Source organism: Tamandua tetradactyla, chromosome 4, assembly GCF_023851605.1.
Source record: "Tamandua tetradactyla isolate mTamTet1 chromosome 4, mTamTet1.pri, whole genome shotgun sequence".
Classification (NCBI taxonomy): Eukaryota; Metazoa; Chordata; class Mammalia; order Pilosa; family Myrmecophagidae; genus Tamandua; species Tamandua tetradactyla.
In genome coordinates, this window is record NC_135330.1 from 144768409 (window position 1) to 144792631 (window position 24223).

Here is a 24223-nt window from a genome sequence, read left to right on the forward strand (position 1 = left end):
ATATGCCAAACAACCCCAGAGAGAGGTATGGAAAGATCAAAGGTGATGGTGGAATTATACATAGAAGATAGGACTTAACAAATGAATATGAATGCTGAATTATTAAATTGATATCTCTTTTAGTCTCCAGTATTTTAGAGCAGCTAGAAGTAAAAATCTAAAATTGTGAAATTGTAACCCATGTCAAAGTCTGAAATATTCTACAACTAACTGTGGTGCTGTGCTTGGAAATTTATAGCTTTTTTGTATATATGTTATTGTTCACCAAAAAAAAAAAAAAGGAAAAAAAGTCTATTGTGATGATAAGAAAGTATTTAAGTCCTCTAGCCTCCTATATTCTGGAGCAGCTAGTAGTAAAAATATGAGCGGATCATATGGTAGCCCATGACAAACTCTAGGATCTCTCCTGTAACCACTTTTTGAAGAGTGTTTTGAAATGGCTACTTTTTATTTCTTTGCTTTGTATATATGTTGTACTATACAATAAAAAGTTTTAAAAAAAGTGTGTGTATATGTGTGGGGGGGGGGTAGTTATAAGAGAAAAACAAACTGGAAGTAGAGTCACCAAATTATTACAATAACTAAGAGTGGGCCATAGGATTACTGGTGATTCTTTTTTGTCAGTGTGCTTTTCCTTTCTATATTTTACACATTTCTTTTAACATCTGTTGTTTTGTAATCAGATTTTTAAAAAAGGCCTTGTTTTTTGTTGTTGTTGGAAAGTATGTATTGCAGCCTCTGAATTAAATGGGGTAACTACAGATCATTCACTAGTACCCATTTAGTTTACAGCCTGCAATACTTCTGTTTCTAGAGAGCTAATCTAAGTAAGTGGTCGTTTGAACCTAGACTTGGGATCATGGCCTTTCAAAAGAATGGCCTATAGTTCCAACTCCCTTCTTCTGGCACATGAAGGTATGAAAATTTCTCTCTGGTTCCTGTGTGGGAAGAAGGACATGCATAAGAATAATCATAAACCGAACAGCTCTCTCCAGTAGCTAGCAAAACTTGTGAAAGAGGATTAGGAGCTGGAGAATAGAGGCAGAATGGCAAGAGGAGCCTGACCTCCATGCCATGAAAATGAGCCCAGGTCTTAGCATATGTACAATAAACTGCCTATGCCTCATTGCTCCTACTTCCAAGCATCTGAGTTAAGTGAAATAAATGATATATAGCCTACTGAGAAGACAGAGAGGATGGGAGAAAATAGAATAACAAAAATAATAGTTAACAGGGTACTTTTATGGAAAACTGAAACTTATTAACTTTTAACACATTTTGAAGTGATTTTAAACAAAGGTATAATCTACAATATAATCTTTAAAATTAAAAAAAAAAGAAGAAACCTCTCCTAGTAGTAATGTCCTACCAAAGGTTGAGATTACACTGTCATTATGACCCATTTTTCTGCTTTAACTTGTTTTAAAGTCATACTTTAATTTTAGCATATAAAATTTGGGCCAAAGAACTAAGCATTTGCTATTCAAAGCTTATAATTTTTCCTCTGACTACCTGAAACTACTCAGAATTTTAAAATACAAAGATTCATAACAGAATACAGCAATCTTGACAATTTCTACTCCTCATTATAGATTGCTGACCCCATTTTTTTGGAGAAAAGTCTTCTAAAACCAGAAATACTCTATTAAAAGCTGCAATTATTAGCCTTACTTTAGAATATATGGACATATAAACAAAAATGATACTGGGGTGGTGGTGATGATAGCACACCATGTGAGCATCTGTGAATGTAATTAGTATCACTGAATTGTGTACATGAAAGTAGTTAAAAGGGGAAATTTTAAGCCATGTATGTTTTATTATAATGAAAAATGTTTAAAACAATAAAGTACACTTTAAATGGGTGAAATGTATCATCAGTGAACTATATATCTCAAGAAAGCTGTTTAAAAAATAAACTGGTCATTCACACAATTATCTTTGGTAAAACTGCTGATCCTAACAATAGATACATTTGTTTATTTAGCCCTGTTTTCAAGTATATTTCAATACTTTTCCAAGTTGGGAGTAGGAGGGAAAAAAAAACCCAAAGTATTCAACACTAAGGTATAGTATTTCCATGTTCACCAAAGTATATTTTAAACATTGATTAGTTTATGAGTAGCTGAACAAAAATCTATCAATTGCCATATGTCATTGAACTACATTATATCATAATTAGGATCTTAACCTAGATTTAAAAAGCAAATCTACAAATATAAGGCTAAATGCAGACAAAAAACAATAATCTATTGTCTTCATTTATGCATGAAAATAAAAGGAGTGGGCATTTAATACAATTTTAAAATGCCAATTTTTCGTGCAAAAATTTACACTGCTTTCAAAAATATTTTATTTACTCTATCTGCACATGAAACTGCTGTATAGAAAATTAAACGATTCAGATCCACCAGTCTGCAAATAATTTATGTCAGTAAACTTATATATCTTCTACTTTTAGTCAAAGAGAAAACACCTTTTATATCTGAACAGGAGAGGGTAGGACAGATATGGACAATACACATCAATGAGACTTTCTTGAGCAACAAAATCAGGCCTCCGCAGAGCTGCTTAGGCAGTTTAATTTCACATTACAACTTTTGAGGCCCCAAATAATTAATTCAACTTATTAGAGCTTCTGATGAGTGAACGGACTGATATTATTGGGAACTGCCTCTCCCCCCAAAAAACCTAAGAGGAAAAACTACAAACTAGTTGAGCAGCAAAGAGAGCTACTGAAGTAACTAACAGTTCCATAAACTGACAGGAACAGTCAAATTACTCATCAAATAGATTTCAGCTCACCAGAGAACACGCTGCTGTATGCCCCTCATTGCATCAGCACTTTCACATATGCTGGATATGTAATAATTTTTAAAGCCCATCAGCAGTTAGCTCTTGAAAGCTAAATGCCTGTTTTTGCATCAAATCTCCTTTCCATTTTTGTTTTGCCTTGACTAATATCAAAATTAATATATATTCCTTGACTGGAATACAATAGAAAAGTGGAAACAGCATTAACTCTCAGAACTGGATGGTAGGGAGAACGTGGTGAACACATCCAGTAATCATATGTAGATCACTGGGAAGTTGATGGCATTTTTATAAACATTTCACGAATAGTAGAAGCTAACTTTTTTCAAGTTAAAAAGAAGATTCTAATTAAAAGACAGGCCACTCGGCGGACATCAACAAATTAATTAAATCTCTTTCAATTCTTAACTCGGAGATGCAAGCCAGTCATTTGATGGGCTGCTTTCTGAGCACTATCTGCAGTTCCACCTAAAAAGGCTGTTCACGCGAAAAGGAAGCACAATGCTGCTCAGCACAAGCTGACCAAGTTTTCCACTTGGCTACGCGGCGGGAGCGTCTCTGCCTCCCTCCGCCACCTCCACGGATTGGCTTTCCCTGATATAACTCCTGCCTCTACCCTTCAGTTCGTTTTGACATCCTAATCCCTGTAATTTCTCAAGCTACGAGCATTGGTGTAGCCGACGCCGAAAAGGAACTGGCGGGGCGCGAACCCCACAGTACCTGTCACCAAAGCCCGCCAAGCGCGGCAGGAGCTGCGGCGAGCTCCGCGGCGTCACGGGGAGGGCCGCACGCGACCGCCGCACAGGCACCACGCCTTGTTGACGTTTGGAAGCAGGCACCGCGGGGAAACGCCCCCAAACAGGCTCCAAGGTCTGGGAGCCGCGCCCGGCGCCCCGCCCGCAGCGTCCAAGGGGCGCTCCCCCGCACGCCGGGGACCCCGCGAACCCCGCCCATCAAGAAGAGGACTGCAGACCCTCCCCCGGCCCCGTCGTCGCAGCGGGGCTCCGGCCCTGCCCCTCCGCCGTTACCTGCTGCCGGGGGCGGCTTCCCCCATACACCACCCCGGGGTCCGGGGAGGAGGGCGGCGGCTGGTCCCGCGGCTCTCACATGAGGCCCCCCGGGAACCCCGCTTCGCGCTCCCGCCGCCGCGGCCCCCCGCGCTCCGCCCGCATCCGAGGCGCTGGTCCCCCGGCGGGCGCCAACGTGGCTCCACCTTTGCGGCTGTGGCTACCCAGGAGAAGTCTTCTTTTTCAGTCCCACGCCGACGCGACCCCCTTCCGGGTCCTTCCGCCACTGCGACAGACTCCCTCAGCGAGCTGCGGCCACCACGGAGCTGCCCAGCGTCTCAGCCCAGACACGGAGTCCAAAATGGCGCCTGCGGCTCACGGCCGCGCGCTTTCCCGGCGCGTCTCCCCCCGCGTGGGGCGGGTGCGCGCTGCGGAGGACGGTAGAGGAGCCGCGCCCAGCCGTAGCGTGCGCAGCCGGAGCCGGGTGTGCCTTCCCCGCGCGGCTGCGGGCTTCCAGCGCCTGGTTCCAGAGAGGCTGCCACCTTTATCTCCTCAGACGTGGCTCTTACTTTTAAAATTATTGCTAAAATAGGAAAGTTTAGGGAGGTGGTGCAAAAAGAAGAAAAGAGAAGTTTCGAGTCTGCTGTAACTCCGCAGCCGGTTCCCCTGGGCGGAAGGATAAACAGTGGCTGTTGACAGCTCGCTGAGATGGCCTTCGGGATGGCTACGCCTAGTGCCCCATAACCTAAGGGGTTAAAAATACAGGCTCTAAAAATATATACACGTAATATATGCATTAAATGTTTAAAACACTGCAAGGAAATATAACCGGATGGTTGCCGTATTAAGGGTGGGATTATAGATGATTTCTATTTAGGTAATTATTTTCTAAATCTTCCTAAAATGATTTTTTAATAGGAATTATTTGTTATTATTTCTATTTTAAAAACCATCTTTGTTTTTATGAGGTAAATAGGTTCCTGAGATTAGTAAATAGCTTTCTAAAATGGAACAGTCTCTAGCAGCTTATTAATGCAGCTGTACCTGAACTTCAATATTTTTTTAGGTCCCTTAGTGACTGGGTAACAATAGGACGTTCTAGGAAAGGCATTGCTAATTATTAGAAGAAGAAAGGCAAATAGGTCAAATTCAGGTCCATTTATTTGAAACTAGGTTAACAGCAAAACACTTCAACCAATCAAAAAACATAGCCAGTATATCACATTAAAACTCTCACCCTCCAAAAGTGGCCGCTTTTCACTTCCCCATTTTCCTCCTGAAGTAGAGGAGGACCTTAGCACACTTTGCATTTAAACCTCCCCTCTTTTTCCTGTTAGAGTTATTTAAATTTTTTATTTCACTTTTTTTCAGAAAGAAAACCTCTGCTTATTTATAAATCATTCAGTAATTACAGTTGTCCATTGTATCAGTCAACATCATTGGCACAGGGGTTGGAAAGGGTGACTGTGGAGTAGTTCCATCCAGGAGGGAGCAATATTTTATTATTGAACTTGTTTAGAATTGCAGGTGCATTATGATAATAAAAGCAGGACAACTTATAGTCAGTTTTGTTATTGTTTTTCAATTCTGTACAGAAAATGTACCCCTTCCTCTGGGAACAGAACGCTCCCAGGACCACTCCACCTAGGCACCCGCTGACCAGGAAAGACTAGGTTATGTGGCCGTAGTTCCTTATACACCATCTCAGACTTACCTGTTTTTGAGGAGTTTGACAGTTTTGAGGAAAGCTGATCTGGTATTTTGTAAAATGTTCTTCAATTAGGGTTTTTCTGATGTTTTTTTTCATAAGACCAGGGTTATGGGTGTTTGGGAAGGAGTCCACAGGGGTGAAATACCATTCTCATCCCATCACATCAGGCGCATGCTATCATCATGACTTAACCCTGTAGGTGTTAGCATTGATCAGGTGTTGAGGTCAACTTTCTCCACAGTAGATACTCTTTTCTTCCCCTTCTATGCTCTGTTTGTAAGGAACTCACTATGTCTAACCCATACTGGCGGGGTGGGGAATTATGCTCCTTAAACTATATGGGATTTTTCTACGTGGGAGGTTTGCTGCCGTATCTCTTAATTTCACAGTTATTTCTTTATTTTTCTATATTTAATTCTTTGTAGTTTTCTCAGAACTGTCTTACAATTCACTAATTCTCTTTTCAGTTCTATTCAGTATCTGCTTAACCCAGTCATTGCCTGTGTTTTTTATTTCTAAAAGTTTCATTTGGTTCTGTAAAACATCTGCATGATCTTTCTTGATGTTCTTTTCTCATGTTTTAAATTCTTCTCTTATTTTTCTGTAATCTTTTTAGTCATATTAAGTAATCAGGGGTCTAATCTAGATACGTGTCAGTGTTTGCTCATGATGGGTTGTCCTTAATGTATTCTATGATTTTGAATTGTGAATTCATCCTTTGTGATGCTTTAATTCTAGAAATCTTGTGCAACCTGGTTGAGTGCACGTCATTCCAGAGAGGTTTTTTAGTTTGCTTTTGCCGGTAGCTTCAGGCTATTACTAGCCAGGAACAATTTTTATAATAATTTCTTAATTTTGGGTTACTTAAGTTATAAAGAGAGTATAAATTCAAATTCCAACCTGTGTGAGGGTAGGCCCGTGGTTATGAATTCTCAAAAAGGCTTTCTTCCAGTGATATAAGTCTCCCTGGCAATATGGGCAGGACTTCCAGGGATAAGCCTGGCCCTGGTACTGTGGGATTGACAATGCCTACCTGGCTAAAACGGGGAGAAGAAATGTAAAATAAGTAAGATATCAGTGGCTAAGAGATTTCAAATAGAGTTGAGAAGCTATTCTGGAGGTTACTCTTATGCAAACTGCAGCTAGATAATAATAATTGTCATAGCCCTGTAAATCCTCAAGAGTACCCAGTGCTCTGAGATTCTATGAAAGTTTCACTCACTATTTTTCAGAAACCTATAACTTTCAGATGGTTCCTAGGCCAGAAAAGCCCAGAAACCTAGTTACCAGTTTCTCCAAGACCATCAACCATCTGCATACTCCTACCCCATAATGTCGGCACCCCTTTTAAACATGAAGAAGAATGACCATTGCCCAAATATCCCTAAAGAGTGGGAGAAGGGAAGTTCTTCCATGAGAGCTTGGCAGTGTAGAAGCTCTTTGTCTACAACCTAACCACTAGAGAGTGCCTGGGGCGCACCGCCAAGAGCTGCAGTTTGATCTTGCTTTTCTACCTAGTCTTCTATGGGCTCCTGGCTGCACTCTTCACATTCACAATGTGGGTTATGCTTCAGACTCTGAATGATAAGGTTCCAAAATACTGTGACCAGCTTCCTAGTCCAGGACTTATGGTTTTCCCAAAACCATTTACGGCATTGGAATATACAATCGGTTTGTCTGATTCAGATTCCTATAAAGCATACATTGAAGACATTACTAATCTTCTAAGGCCATATGATTTACAAGGACAGAAAAATGTCATGGTCTTCCCTGATGGAGTACTTTTTGAATAGAAAGGCCCAGATTATCATGCATGTCAGTTTGTTGATCACTTACTTGAAGCATTCAGTGGTATGAGAGATCCTGACTTTGGCTATTCCAAAGGAAAACCTTATATTCTTGTGAAAATGAACAGAATAATTGGATTAAAACCTGAAGGAGAACCAAGGATAATATGCATTCCCAAGGACGGAAACATGGCAGTTTTATTAAATTATCCTCACAGTGCAATTGTAGACTTAAAATATTTTCCATATTGTGGGAAAAAAAATGCACGTGGAATATTTAGCCAGTAGTTTCTGTCCAGCCAGGATTTGGCTCCAACAGTACCAAGAAAGAGATGATAGTTGAGTGCCAGATTGATGGGCCACCCAATCTAAAATGCCAGGATGATCACGACAAGTTTTTGAGACAAGTTGTGTTCAAAATTACAGTGAAGGCATAGTATAGTAGGATATTTTCACAGAATAAATTTTGTGTTGTCTTGTCTTCATTTTGTATCAGCTGGACCTGCCATTTTAGAATTATGAGACTACCTTGGAGAAAGTGGGTTGGTACATAACACTGGGGTAACATCATAATGTGCTTCCAGATCATAATATTCAGTGTGCTCCAAAGCTACTGCCTCTGCCGCCCTTTGACTAGTGTAAAGATGCTGTATTAGGGGCTGCTAAATGCCTGACTCAGAACATGTGTAATGGGGGTCTTGTCCTGGTTTTATGTGGTTTAATTGCCAGGTGTCTAAAACTTAATGCGCTATACTCTGTAAATATTTTATGGATTTAACACTGGTTAACTGTCGTATTTTGATGCCAACAACTTTTAGGGATAAAATGATAAAAGAATAAATGGTACCTGACCAGTATCAAGTGACTTTATAGCTGCAATAAATGTGGTTATGTAGACACCCCTGAGGTTCTGTATGTTGAGGAGGAAAAAAGAAAATAAAAAATGGGTTTGAAAGTGGAAAAAAAAAAAAAACAGTGGGAGTAGGATCATAGGAGAAGGAGGAGTTGTATCAGAGAAGATAGGATTTAACAAATGAATATGATTACTTAATCATTATATTGATATTCCTTTTTAGTCTCCAGTGTCTTAGGGCAGCTAGAAGTAAACACCTGAAATGGTGGAACTGTACCCCATACCATACACTGAAATTTGTTCTAAAGCTGCTCATTAAAATGTACTTTGAAATTTATCACTTTTATGTATAAATGTTAAATTTCACAGTAAAAACGTTTAAAAAGACCTTCTTTTTAAAACCAGATCCCATTCAAAGACATATTAGTTTGTTGTTCATCTCTTTGTGTCCTAAGTTAAACATTTCTTAAGGAGGATGAAGATCTTCAAAATTCCTGCTTTATGCAGGGATTTCAGTTACAACTTCTCTTGCAAACTCATCTCTTGTCCTTATAGGGCATTAAAACCCAAGCCTTTATCTCTAAAAAGATTCCTGTCCCACCAGTCCTTCTATTTTGGTCTTAAGGACTTTATGTTTGCTCTTCTCAATTCATCTCTTTACCTCTTATATATCTCTTCACCCTTTCATATTTTTGTTTCTTTCTTCCTCTTTGTTATATTACACTTCCAGTTCACTGATTTTTCCTTTGACTGTTTCCAGTCTAGAATTTATAGCAACTTATTAAATTTCTCATTCCCAACATTTATAATTTGTTTTGTCTCATATCCATCTAGTTTTAAATAATCATTTTAAATGAATTTTATGCCTTCTTTATCTCTGCAAGCACTCTAGATATTTTAATTTTGAGATTATTTATATATTTACTTTTTTTTAACTTTTTTTTAGCTTAACTATAGGCATATTTAAATAAAGTATCCAGATAATCATTGTAAAATCTGTGTTTGTGCAGTAAGTTTCATAAATCAATTTAAAATTAAGGCAACAAGGAAAAAATCTACAAATTCAGATAGCAAAGTTCTTAAATTCTAAATATGAAACAGTAACTTAAATACCATTTGATCAGCTGTCAAAATTGTGAATGTTCTCAAAATATCAAGTAGAAAGTTATTACAAATAACTACATTACTATAGTAATGACCTAAGTCACTAAATATTTTCCTGATTTCAGAATGGATATCTTAGCTAGCTTATCCATACACATATTTAAATAAATATCTAAGAAGTCATTATATTTATTTACTTTTATTGTCAATTCATTTTGTATCAGTTTATCTCCTAATTTTTTATTTTGTTGGCTGCCTTTCTCATCATTACTTTTCCGTAAGTTTTGAAATTTTATCTACAAGTACAAGGTTATCTTGACAAAAAATGTTTTACTTCTCACTCTTTCTCCCCACCCCCTTCCCCTGTCTCTCTTTTCCTGTATTTGTGTATAGGTGCCATCACCTGGACTCTCAGACCCTTAGTCTAGAACCAGATTTTATGTTGGCATCTTGATGTATTTGCTCAGGGATCTTGCATGTGAAGCAACTGAGGTAAGAAGAAGCTTAGCTGTAATTCTGTCCAGTGGTCTCTGGGAGGCTGCGTTTGTGACTTTGCCTCCTAGGAACACACTACATATGAGCCAGAATTCCAGGCACCAGCCTGGAATTAAACTGCAAAGTCAGTTTAAAAAGAGAGCCACAAAACTAAATATTGAGTTACCCTATGACCCAGTAATAGCACTACTTGGTATATACCCAGAAGAGCTGAAAGCTGTGACACAAACAGACATTTGCACACCAATGTTCACAGCAGCATTATTCATAATCACCAAAAGATGGAAATAATCCAAATACCCATCAACAGACGAATGAATTAACAAAATGTGGTGTATACATACAATGAAATATTATGCCGCAGTAAGATGAAATTATGTCTTGAACGCATGACAAGACAGATGAGCCTTGAGAACATAATGTTGAGTGAAATAAGCCAAATGCAAAAGAAAAGATACTGTGTGACTCCACTTTTATGACCATGGTAAAGGTAAAATCAGAGGCTGTATTAGTTAGGGTTCTCTAGAGAAATAGAATCAACAGGAAATATCTGTAAATATAAAATTTATAAAAGTGCCTCACATAATCATGGGAATGTACAGTCCAAAATCCAAAGGGTAGGCTGTGAAGCTGAGGACTCCAACAGAGGGTCTGGACAAACTCCACAGGAGAGGCTTGCTGGCCGAAGCAGGAAGAGAGCTTGTCTCTTCTGAATCTTCCTTAAAAGGCTTTCAGTTATTAGATTAAGCATCACTCACTGCAGAAGATACACCCCTTGGATGATTACAAATGGAATCATCTGTGAATGCAGCTGACATGAGCATGATTTAATTCTATGAAATGTCCTCATAGCAACAGACAGGCCAGCACTTGCCCAACCAGACAAACAGGTACTACCACTTGGCCAAGTTGACATATGAAACTGACCATGACACAGGCTTATAATACAGAATATTAGAGATGCGTAGAAGCTAGAGATGGATGAATGGTTGGCCAATGAGGTTGAACTCAAATGTAAAGGAATAGATAGAAGTGAAGGTGGTTCCTAGTGAGTCTATAAGTAATATTACCATATTGACGGTGAATGTGATTGAAAGGGATTGTATAGACCTATGTGCCCCACTGATGAACACTAGACATATAAATCAGTTCTTACATGAACTACTTCAAAGGTATGATTCGTGTACAAAGAGTGTTTAAGTCCAAGGTACAGGGGGAAAACTGCTATTGTATGCTATGGGCTATGTTTAACAGGAAAACATCAGCAGTACCACAACAACAGCAGGACTAAATAATGTGGGGAGGGACGAGAGTTAAGGGGAGCTTTAGATTTCCTATTTGGTGAGGGTGTGTTTATTGGTCATCATTCTCTTGGGAACGATGAAATTATATAAAATTGAGAATGTTGATGGACTGGGACTTTGGGCATTATACATTTATGCCTAATGAATGCATCTGAATGATGTTGCTGAAGGATGAATTCACTTAAGAACCATCCTTATTTGGAGATGCACAACCCAGGAGACATCACCATGTGCCTTCTTATGAGATAACTAAGCAAGCTAGACCCCAGAGTTGTATCCCAGTGGAGCTAAGTGTAGGCCCACAGGCACTCAGAGAGGAAACCACTGGCATGAGAAGCTGGAAGCAACAGAACCAAACAAGGACCAGATGCCAGCCACATGCCTTCCCAGATCAGCCTCTCTTGAGTCAAAGTATCTTTCTTTGGATGTCTTAATTTGGACATATTTATGGCTTGAGAACTGTAAACTTGTAACTTACTAAATTCCCTTTATAAAAGCCAAACCATTTCTGGTATATTGCAATTCTGGCAGCATTTATCAAACCAAAACATTAATACAGCAACCCCAACTCTCTCAAGACTGCTGCATGCACGTGGTATATAATTATCCACTCTACTACTCCTATATCTGAAGAAATAGAGTTTAATCCAAATAACACCATAAGGGAAAAGATAATATTAGTAAAAGTAAAACTATTAATAAAAGGAACAACAAAGCAAGAATTTGGCATCATCATTATATATATACTTCTCACAAGGCACAAAAAATCAAGGCAAAATATGACAGAACTTTAGGAAGAATGAGATAATTTAATGTTGTAGTTGAAGGTTGAAATATACCCCTCTCAGAAACTGATGCAAAAATACAAGCAGAGTCATGGTAGATCTGCGCAATATAGTCAATACTTTAAGCTCTTTGATATACAGAAACTTATACTGAAAGAACAGTCATTATAGTAAGAAGCAAAATAAAAGACCAGAAAGGAAAGCTAAAGTAAATTCCAAAGATTTGGCATCATACACACTATGTTTGGGAACCATAATGTGGTAAAGTTAAAAATGAATAATAACAGGAGAACTAAGAATGCCTTTTGTTTGGAAACAAAATGATATAACTAAAATAATTCATGGATTAAAAAGCAAATCATAACAGAAATTAAGAAAAATCCTTGAATGATAAAGAAAAATATTCTATTTCAGAATTTGTGAAAAACATTTATATCAACACTTAGAATGAAATGCATAGTTTTAAATATAGTTGTCCAGAAGTAAGTTAAATTAAAGCATAAGCCAAGTATTTAGCTTGGATAAAGAAGGATATCTTTTCTCAAATGATGGTAAGTTTAGTGAAACTGTTGCCTATGGTAACATTTAAAATAGAAAAATATATTTAATGAATTGGTGCATCTGGCTAAGGAAATTTCCAGGCAGAAAGTTGAAAGTATCTGCTATTTTATTTTAGTTGCATATGAAAAAGTTCAGATGGAGAGAGATTAATTAAAGAAAAACTCTTTGGTTTTTTAGTAGAATTGAAAGGAAATACAGAAGGCCCAGGCAAGTTTTTCCTTGAAACTGAAAATCCCAACCAGTGTAACCTGGATCTGGAAAGACTCTTTGTTGAGTCACAAATGATATTCTATTTTAATTGAAAGGCAATCAGGAAATTTGGTTCTATTGTGTCTTGTGTCTGGGCTTGAGGGTAATGTGGGATGTGGTATCTTATGGCTGTCATTAACCAAGGATGATTCTTCCTAGTAATGAAGGGGGGCTAGCAGTGGGCCCACCTTGGATGAAGCCCCAGGAAGGTGCCTGGGCATGATTACTGTCCCTTTTTGAAGGATTCCCTGCCTTCCAAATTGACAGATCAATCACAGATCTTACTTTGATAAAGATATATAAGATTTTTTCCTGAGGGACAGGAACATCTCTAAAGAGCAGTTTAGTTGGGCAGGAACAGACGTTCTAACTCTACCTTACTCATTCTTTTCACTCTTACAGCAGAAGGGCCTTAGAGACTTAGCCTAGTATAAGGAATGCTGCCCCACATGGAGGTCCCATTCTTTGACCTCTTTTTCTCTTTACCGATTCCTCTTTTTCTTTGAAGCTCCACTCTTTCAAGTCCCCTACCCTATGTTACCAGAATAAAAATTATTTATTTAAAAATAATTCAAGGAACCACAAACATGGGCAGTGAACCCTAAATTAAACCACAGACTACAGTTAATAATAGTTATAAAAATATTCTTTCATCAATTGTAACGAGCGTTACACACCAATGCAAGGTACTAATAATAGGGTGGTATGTGGGAACCCTGTATTTTATGCATGATTTTTTTCTGTAAACCTACTTCTCTAATAATAATAAGAAAAAGAAGATGTAGATTATTCTAGTAATTCAGAAGGTTCCCTCATGAATCCTCCCAGTCAACATCCCCTCAGAGATAACCACCATTCTGAATTCTAGCACCATAATGAGTTTTTACGACTTTATATAAATGGATCCATACAGTATGTACTCTTTTGTGTCTGGCTTTATTTTTTTTCTCAGTTTTATCATGAAATTTATTCATTTTAACTGCTTCTTGACATAAACATCTGCTGAGAGTTATCTATTCTTTATCCTATACCTCTAACATTTATACCTGTTGGCTACCATTTTCCACTTTTCCCACTCAGGCATATTTGAGTATCTAGGACTACATCTTTCTTCATTTAAGAGTTTTCTTGATAAATACCACCTGGAAAGAGGTAACAAAAATTACTAGTGGGTGGTGCCATGGTGGCTCAGTGGCAGAATTCTCACCTGCCATGCCAGAGACCCAGGTTCAACTCCCGGTGCCTGCCCATGAAAAAAAAAATTACTAGTATGGGAGGAAGTTACAACAGTTTACCGAATTCTTACAGAAATGTTCATTGGCACACATCTCCCTTCTGCATAGATTTGAGCCCAACCTCCTCCACTATGTCTCATCAGGGCAACCCTGCCCCCCTCCTCTGAGTTACTTCAGTTTGCATTTCCCATTGTGGCAAATTAGCCCAACTAAAGCATTTTGATGGTAAGGTGTCTCTTTGTATGTTAATTGTATCTAGGATTAAATTGTAAATTCATCAAAGACAAGACCAATGTTTCCTGACTCTGAAAAAGAATCTATCAACTCTTCCCTAGACCACTGTCAATTTTCCAACTTGCATTCTATAGCGATGAAGTCTTTCCTTTTTAAACTAGCCTTTAACCTGCTTCCTGCATTAATTTTCTAACACATATATCTGGGTATGTCTCTTGCTTAAAAAAAAAAAAAAACAATGATGGATGCTAAAATCCAAACTAAGAATGAGATTTTAGACCAGCGCTGTTCATTAGAAATATATATGAGCCACATATATAGTTTAAAATTTTGTAGAAGTTGTTTTAAAAAAAAGGCAAAAGGAAACAGGTGAAATCAATTTTAATGATGTATTTTACTTAACCCAGTATATCTAAAATATTATCACCTCAATATGTAAAAAATATAATTATTAATGAGATATTTTATGTCCTTTTTCTTTTGGTACTAAGTCTTTAGTACGCTAGCCCAAAACCCTGGGCTAATTATTTAGCCTCTGTGAGACTCAGTTGCCTCATCTGTAAAAGGAAAATAATACTTCACAGATTTGTAGAAGCTGAAAATTTAAGGATGTATAGGAAGCCCATTGTATTAATTTCCTATTACGGTTCCCATAATAAAATACTACACAATGGATTGGTTTAACAATGGGCATTTACTGGCTTACGGTTTTGAGGCTAGAAGTTCAAAATCAAGATATCAGCAAGACTTGCTTTCTCCTGAAGCCTGTACACTCTGGTACTGACTGCTGGCAATCCTTGGAGTTCCTTGGCTTCTGTCTCTGCCTTCTGTTAAATGGCAAGGTCTTCTTTCACTGGCTTTTCCAGATTTCTGCTGACTTCTAGCTTCTTGCTCCTGTGTGGATTTCTCTGTTAGGCTTTTTTATAAGGTCTCCGGACCCACCATGATTCAGTTGAGCCGAAATGTAGCGCGAAAACCAGGAACGAGGCCGCAGGCCTCCAGGAACGTTTCGCGAAATTAGAACAGGCTGAGACTAAGGATCCGTAGTTTCAGGAAGCAGGTTTTATTTGCTATGGCCATAGGGCTCAGGCAGTAACCCCTGAAAGTCTGAGCCTCAAACAAAAGGCAACCTTAGCTTTTATAGACTGCACAATATGTTAAAGACAAGGTAAACAATTGGCTGATTTAAGTTGAGAATGGCCCAGAGCTGAACCATTGAGGGGCCCCCACCCCAGGAATGTCTTCTTTTGCCTATGTGCATTTTTACCAGTTCCCGAAGGCTAGGGGAGGGGGTTTCTATACCAAGAAATGTGCCTTATCTAGCTTGCCTGCAAGGAGAGGGGGTTTGGGGATTTTCCACAGAAAGCACAGCTGAACTAGAAAGAGGGGAAGGCCTGCCTGCTACAATACCTTAGCTAAACATGACATCTTCAAAAGGCCCTCTTTACAAATGGTTTAATAAATTTACATGGTACAGTGATGGAGGTCAGAAATTCAAAATGGGCTGAGATCAAGGTGCTGGCAGAGCTGTGTTCCTTTGGAAGCTCGGGGAAAGAATCTGCTTCTTGCCTTTTCCATCTTCTAGAGGCTATCTGCTTTCCTTGGGACCTTCTTCCATCTTCAAAGCCAGCACTGTAGCCCCTTCAAATCTCTCTGACTGTTACTTCCATTGTCATATCTTTTCCCAGATTCTGACCCTCCTCCCCTCTTTCCCTTACTCTTGTGGTTACATTCAGCCCACCTGGTTGCTCCACAATCATCTCCCCATCTCAGAAAGTCTCATTTGCCATAAAACTATTCACACATCTTGACGATTAGTACATGGACGTATTTGGGAGCCATTTTCCTACCTACCACAGTCATGCATTACACGGTACTTGCCCACTCTAAGCCCTCAATAAATGCTATATTTTATTATCATAGAACCTTCATTAAGCTCTTAATCACATTGGATTCTTTTCATGTTTCTGTATTTGTGTTCTGTGAATGCCTTGTCCCTAGCACTTAACACAGTGTGCTGTACATATTTCATCTCTAACTCATAATGTATCCATCATGCACTTCTAGGTATAAATCACAGTTGCTAAACAACTGGGAAATCCAATTCCCATCCTCATGAGAACATACTGTCAAGAGAAGATAGAGAACAGGTGCTCAAATATTTATTAGATGAATTAATGAAACAAAACAGTTTACTTACACTTCCTAGTAATGCATCAGTGTCTCACTTCTCATTGTATGCTCTGTTTGGAATACACTTACCCATTTTTGCCTGTCAAAACACATCCTTATTTCAGAACTAGGCTGAAACACCTGTATTTGCTTTTCTGAGGAACTGGACACTTGTAAGTAGGCTCAGAGCACAACAGAAATGTTCAACAAATGGCCTTTTTATTACTTACACAGTATAAAGTGTCTGAAAGAGCAGGGGAAGAGACCATTGTAGTCGGTCACCTGGAGAGGCGAATTGCTAGGGTCTGGGATAGTATATGGCAGATTTGCACACTCTACTTTGAGTCAGAGAGGAGAGACAAATCGGGGCTGCATGAGAGTGGCTATTTATACAAACCCAGGTGGAGGGGGCCCTGCAATTCAGAGTCCCTGCTGTGATAAGCAGCTAGGGTTGCTTGTTCTTGGTTTCCTGGTGTAAGACACAGTCAGGCCACTCTATTAGACCTAACGTCTCCCTTGGGCTGCAGAATGGAAACACATTGAAGCATCTGCACACAATAGAAAAGAAGTGGGAGCATAGGCCAGGGCTGGGAGATGGCTTTTAGGTGTATTCATGACTTCCCCAACAAAATTATATCTGAACATGTTTCTTGTCTCGCTTTGTTAGCTAAGAAACTTAGTGCTGATTTGGAGGACCGTCAGGTCTCAGAAAATAAACTTCACAAACAAAATGGATTCTGTGGCATGGGGGACCCTTCAGTTTCTCTCCCTCAGCATCTTCTGACAGGACCTGATGTGCTGACAAGATAGATGAGCAGAACATGCCAATGTCCCATGCTCCAGAGGCCAGACCAGATAATCATGAGCATGAAGTCATGATCTGCACCAGTCTGATATTCCCCGTTGACGCCTGCAGCTGCACATCACCCCCACCCCCCTTGGCGCATTTTTTTCTTTAAAACCATAAGCTGTCGGAAAGAGAGCGGGAGCCATTTTCCTTTCCTTTCTCTGGCAGGTTTTGCTGCCTCCTGCCTGCCTGCTCTCCCCTTGCTCTCACACTGCTGCTTTCTCTCTCAATAAACCTGTTAAACTTTGACTAGCTGTCTCATGTGGAATCCTTAACAACTCCATGCCTAATAGGCCTACCTTTAGCAAGTATATAAAACTGTTTGTTTACTTACTGAACATTGATCTCTAACCTTGGTTTTTATTTTCTTTCATAACTTCCTTCACTATAATTTCCTTCAATAGTATCTATATTTTAATAAGCCATTTAAGTCATTTATTAAATGCATTGACTATAAGTAAGTCATTTAAAATGTATTATCTTCTTGTGTCAGTTTCTGCTTTAGGAAGTGGATGCCAAGATGGAGTTAGACATGGGAGAAATTTGTTAGGGACAATGCCTGTGAAAGAGTAAGGCATGAGGGAGGTAGAGTAGGCAGAGAGAGTCTTCAGGCTGCAGGTTTTTAGGGTTTTTGTAAATTAGTATCAATTTTTATTAATACAAATCCTGGAAAAAGGAGTAAGGATAAAACTTTAAATTAATCCTCAGATAACTCAAGAATATTTGGTACATGTTTTAGAAGAGGTAGTGTTCAAATTAAAAATTGGTCAGCTAGCTTTCTTATATTCCATGGATAATAAGAATATTTTTTTTCAATGAGTGGTGGGAGGATTTCTCATCAAACAAATTTCAGAAATATATAGCATTGTCTGGGATGATTCAGTGACAATCAAAAAACGAAAGCATCGAAGAATCCCTGCAGTAAATATGTAGGTTGACCTTTGTTTAATCCAGAATCTCCAAAACATATTTCATCATGGCATTTATTAAAAAAAAATATTTTAGTATATTGTACATCATCTCTTCATAGGAAATAGTATGGCAGATAGGGGTTAAGCTATGATCGCTTGTTTGACTTCTTCTAAATAATAATACCATGATAATTACCATTGAAATCTTTTACTATTCATTTATTGTGATGAGAGAAAACAAAAGTATACTTTCTAAAAACAAGTAAAGTTTGTTTAATTATCTTCAAGATATTCTATGCATTATTTAAAATTATTTCTTATATTTGTAGAATTTTTTCATTCTTGTGATTTGCAACAGAATGAAACATGATGAAAGTCAGAAGCTCAATGTAAAGCTACTACCCCACCCACCCCTACTAAATTTGCATTAATAATTGAGGCCACTCTTAGTAATCAGCATCCTGCATGTGAGTGTAAATTGATTGTATATGTGAGCTAATTTTTGATGACTTTGGATTTATAAAAATAAATCAAATGCAGAATGAACAGAGTGGATAAGCATCATGTAGCATATACAATTTAAATCAACCTTTGTTTTTTAAATATTGTTTCTGGATTGCTCCTCTGGTAATTCTACATCTCATCATTTTGCAATTGTCAATTAATTATTGCATCCTATTTTGAATTCTCAACTTGTGGGTTTTATAGAGTGTCCTTTTGTTTAGTGCATGTTTGATAACACAATATGAAGAAGCTGTCCAAACTAGTTTTATAGAAAGGTGACTGACCATAAAGTAGTCAGTGTATTTATTCTTCCTTTCATGATGGTGGAGGCAAGATATTTTAATGGGTATACTAAATATATTTGTTATGCTAGGTGTTTGGTGTTCTAAGATCATTAGCACTTTCTGGCCATGTAGCCATATTATGTGATAAAAGTAGCAGATTTAGGGCTTTTGTCTGTAAGGAGCTAGTGAAACTGTGGACAGGAATCAAATGAAGAATGGGCTGGGAGTGGAGGGTGTTGCAATATGGGACCCTAGATCCAGCACTGCTGTTTTCAGTGAGGTCCCCGAGATAGCCCCTTAGCAGTTCAGTGGCTTAGGGAAGGCCAATTTACCATGAGAAATATCCCATGATGTGGTACCTATAAAGTGTATATGGACATGTATGAGTCCAAGTATAATACTTCCTCTCTCACTCTAAGACTGCCATAACAGGGACCACTGCCAAGTTTGTTTATTTTGTGCTCAGACCTCCAGACTATTCAACATGTTCATATCATTGAAAAGCAAGTGGGATGGCAAAGAAAACTTCATCTGTAATTTGATGTGAGACTGAAGGATATATCTGTACATTGGGCTGGATGGATAAAGCAGTGGACACTGAAGTCACTTGATATTTTCAAGTATAGAAGTTCACCTCCATCTATTATAAGGTTGATATGCCGTATTGCTGCGTGACCAGAAGTTAGAATTCAGTAATGCTTTTTCCTTTTAGATATTTTAATTTTGTACACCTTTGTTTAGATTACTTTATTATGACCTTTTCTAAATGGCAAGGTCAAAAGGGCAAAGAGTATTTTTTTGCTCTAAACAATAGTAGGTAGGGTTCGTTTCCCAGTGCCTGCCCATGCAAAAAAGGAAAAAAGAGTGGCAGACAGCACAAATATAAGTATTTCAGACTGCTGACACTTCCGTAATTCAGTCTTGAATTTCACGTGCAAAATAAACCAGAGTTGTCAGAATTATGTTAGTTCATGTAGTTCCATAGGAGCAGTCTTGAGATCTAACAAAATAAGGGAATTTAGATGCTTTTCTAGTTTTCTTAGCTAAATAAAGCTGGTTTGAATTAAAGTGAGAGGAAATTTTGAGAAATAAATTTAAAAGAATGGCAAAATCAAGTAATGCCTTGAAAACAAATGATAAAAGAAGTAAGGCTTTGGTAACAACTTGAAATGCAACTAGAATTGAGTAATAAGCAGGGCCTGAAAGGAAAAGGCTGAGAAACAGTGTACTGTATTAAACAAACAAACAAACAAGGAAGATTGGGTAGATTGAGGTTTGTAATCACAAAATAATTTTTAAAAGACAAGCAAATTCACATCCCAAGATATGATGAAAAGGAGAAAATGACATGAAAGACTGCTAGAGGACAGAAAAGAGATTTTTCTTTTACTTAAACATTTTGATCATTTTGAAACTTTCATCTGGTGCTTATTGTTTCAAGACTTTCTTCCGACCTTGCTTCTCCCAGAATCAGTCACAACCTCTCATAACCTTTATCCTCAAAATGGAAATGGCTTTTATTATAATTTTTTTGTTATGAAAGTACATCTTTCTAATTGTTAAAAACACTTGCAAAATACATAAAGAGGAAAATAGCTTCTCCGCCGGTGCTCCCGCCGCCATCTAGCCCTCCTCTTCCTCTTTCTCCGCCAGCGGCGCTCCCGCTGCCATCTAGCCCTCCTCTTCCCTCTTCTCCGCCGGCGCTCCCGCCACCATCTAGCCCTCCTCTTCCTCTTTCTCCGCCGGCGGTGCTCCCGCCACCATCTGGCCCTCCTCTTCCCGATTCTCCGCCGGCGCTCCCGCTGCCATCTGGCCCTCCCCCTTCTCCGCCGGCGCTCCTGCCTCCATCTAGCCCTCCTCTTCCTCTTTCTTCGCCGGCGCTCCCGCCGCCATCTAGCCCTCCTCTTCCTCTTTCTCTGCCGGCGCTCCCACCGCCATCTAGCCCTCCTCTTCCTCTTTCTCCGCCGGTGCTCCGGCCGCCATCTAGCCCTCCTCTTCCTCTTTCTCCACCAGCGGCGCTCCCGCCGCCATCTTATCCTTCCCTTTCTCCTCCTGCTCCAGCGGCTCTCCAACCACCACCGTGCCCTCTTCCGCCTTCACCGGCTCCTCCACCCCCGTCCTCGACAGCCTTGCCATCCTCACCTTTCCTCCTCCAGAACAGCTACCAGGGGAGTAGAAACGATACAGAACAGCTCCAGAGCCACGTCAGAGATCAAAAAGACAGCGTACCCCATCCTGGAATGGCTGACTGGCTGGGAGAACCCGCTCCGGTGAGATCGCCGAGGGGTGTGGGCTTCACCGGGCGGGGCGGCAAGCGGCCGGAGTCCCTCCCCTCCTCCTTCCCGGGCCAGCTGGCAGAATTGGGCAGGCAGTTCCCTCAAGCCGCGGGGGCTGGTGCCCCCACCACGTGCAGCCCCCCAGACCAACTGAGAGAATTGGATCAGAAATCCCCAGGCTGCAGAGAACGGTGACCAGGGGGGTCCCTTCCAAACACATGACTCCCCAGTCTGGCTGGGAATGGTGCACTCTCCCCGGCCGTGGCGGCTGGTGCCCTCCTGCCACGCTTGGCGCCCCGGGCCGACTAGGAAATTAGGACATGCGCTCTCCCGGGCTGCGGCGGCCGGCGACCCTCCCTGCGTTCGGACCCCCGGGCCGGCTGGCGCTCTTCCGGGCTGCTTTGGTTGGCGGGCCTCCCCCACAGTGAGAGTTTTCCAGGGTTGGAGGACCCACAGCACCTTTTACTGGTGGGACCCGCAGACGGACGTGTGCTGCAGGCGCCACCTACTGGGCGGGATGGGAAGAACAGAGCCCAGAGATTTCACAGAGGAATCTTTTGGCCTGTTGGGTCCAAAGCCCAGGGAAATCTGACTGGGTGCCCAGGCGCCAGCGGAGGGTGGCAGATCATGCTCAGAAAATTGAGGGTATGGCCCGGTCAAGGGAACAAACCAATGGTTCGGGTGAGGTGCGGGAGCTGAGACAACTAATGCTGAGTGTACGAACAGGGGTGGAAAGCCTCTTCAAGAGTGAGGTCGGTGGATTGGGGGAGGACATGAAGGGGACGTGGGCTGAACAAAGGGAAGAAGTGGAAAGACTGAAAAGACGGATCGCAGAGCTTGTGGAGGTGAAGGATGGAGCAGAGAGGATGGAAGGGAGGATGGATGTCTACCATGATAGATTTAGGGAGACAGAGGATAGAGTTGGTGATTTGGAGGGTGGAACATCTGAATTCCAAAAAGAAACAGAGACTGTCGGGAGGAGAATGGAAAGGTTTGAATGGGGTGTCGGGAAGCTCAAGGACAATATGAACCGCACAAATATACGTGTTGTGGGTGTCCCGGGGGGGGAGGGGAGGAGAAAAACTAATGGAAGAGGTTATCACTGGAAATTTCCCAACTCTTGTGAAAGACCTAGAATTGCAGGTCCGGGAGGTGCAGCGCACCCCAAAGAGATTGGACCCAGGTGGGCATTCTCCGGGACACTTGCTAGTTGGAGTGTTGGAGGTTGGGGGGGGGGGATCTTGAGGGCAGCAGGAGGGGGGCGGTCCGTCGCATACAGGGGAAGCCCAATAGGACTATGTGTAGATTTCTTGGCAGAGGCCGTGGAGGCTGGAGGACAGTGGGATGATATATTTGAATTGCTGGGAGCGGAAAACTGCCAACCAGGACTCCTGTGTCCAGCAGGGTTGTCCTTCAGGGATGAGGGAGAAATTAAAACATTCTCGGACGAAGGGTCACTGGGAGAGTTTGTGACCGGGAGACCAGCTCTGCAGGAAATACTAAGGGGAGCACTAGAGTCGGATATGAGGGGATGGAGGAGGGGGGCATGGAGAGGAGTGTAGAGGGAAGGAAAGTCAGATATGATATATATAGTGCAAGGGGCAAAATGGTAGAGGAAAATATTATCCAAACAGTAATAACACTAGATGTTGGTGGACTGAATTCCCCAGTCAAAAGACATAGACTGGCAGAATGGATTGGAGAGCAGGATCCTTCTATGTGCTGTCTGCGGGAGACACATCTTGGACCCGGGGATAGACGTGGGTTGGGGGTGAAGGGTTGGGAAAAGATATTTCATGCAAGTAACAACCGGAGAGGAGCAGGGGTGGCTATACTGATGTCCAGCGGATTGGACTTCAAATGTAAAACAGTTAAAAGAGACAAGGAAGGACACTGTGTACTGGTAAAGGGAACAATTAAACGGGAGGACATAACAATCGTGGGTATTTGCGCACTGAGCCAGAATGCCCCAAAGTGCATGGGGAGTACACTGCGGGCACTGAAGGGGGAAGTGGACGCATATACTGTGATAGTTGGGGACTTCAGTTCGCCGCTCTCGTCGGTGGGCAGAGCGTCTAGACGGAGGATCGGTAGAGAGATAGAGAATCTGAATGTTACTATAAATGAGCTAGACTTAACGGACATTTGTGGGGCATTACATCCCACAACGGCAGGGTACACCTTTTTCTCGGGTGCTCGTGGATCATTCTCAGGGATGGACCATAGGCTGGGTCACAGGGCGGGCTTGACAAGTTTGGAAAGATTGAAATCGTACACAGCACTTTATTGGATCATAAGGGAATGAAGTTGGAAATCAAAAATACGCGGGGTGCCAGGGGGTTCGCAGGTGCATGGAGGCTCAACAGCACGCTCTTGGGTGGCAAGTGGGTCAGGGGGGAAATTGCGGCAGAGATTAGTGGATGCCTCGAGGTGGGTGAAGGTGAGAGCGTGGCATGTCGGAGCTTGTGGGACGCAGTGGGGGCAGTGCTGAGAGGGAGATTTATTGCCCTAGATGCCTATATCAGAAGGGAGGAAAAGGCAAAGATGCAGGAATTAACTGTCCACTTGGAAGAACTGGAGAGGGAACAGCAAACTAATCCCAAAGCAAGCGGGGCGGGGGGGGAGATGGCAAGGATTGGAGCAGAGATGGATGGGATTGGGAGCATGAGGACGGTGGAGGGGATCGATGGGACCAGAAGTTGGTTCTATGAGAAAATCAATAAGATTGATGGGCCCTTAGCAAGATTGACAAAAAGAAGAAGAGAGAGGATGCAAATAAATAAGATCAGAAATGGAAGAGGAGACATAACTACTGACCTCACAGAAATAAAGGAGGTAATAACAGGATACTATGAACAACTTTACGCTAATAAATACAACAATTTAGATGAAATGGACGGGTTCCTGGAAAGACATGAACAACCAACTTTGACTCAAGAAGAAATAGATGACCTCAACAAACCATCACAAGTAAAGAAATTGAATTAGTCATTCAAAAGCTTCCTAAAAAGAAAAGTCCAGGACCAGATGGATTCACATCTGAATTCTATCAAACATTCCAGAAAGAATTAGTACCAACTCTCCTCAAAC

The 24223-nt window shown here is 40.8% G+C and overlaps 1 protein-coding gene and 1 pseudogene across 5 annotated transcripts in view; one reads left to right on the plus strand and one right to left on the minus strand.

Moving 5' to 3' along the window:
• The window catches only part of FBXL3 (F-box and leucine rich repeat protein 3), a 36109-nt gene extending 25675 nt beyond the window's left edge, over nt 1-10434 (minus strand). The window contains exon 1 of one of the 5 annotated variants that reach the window (XM_077158455.1): nt 10354-10434. In XM_077158455.1, the coding sequence (XP_077014570.1) occupies nt 10354-10361 (8 nt within the window). In that variant the 5' untranslated portion in view covers nt 10362-10434. Of the gene's footprint in view, nt 1-3534; nt 3555-3842; nt 3973-4027; nt 4217-10353 lie in introns of those variants that run through there. The other 4 variants (XM_077158457.1, XM_077158456.1, XM_077158454.1 and 1 more) reach the window with 4 other exon arrangements.
• LOC143679572 (sodium/potassium-transporting ATPase subunit beta-3 pseudogene) lies at nt 3922-8175 on the plus strand (annotated as a pseudogene).
• Nucleotides 10435-24223: the final 13789 nt, after the last annotated feature.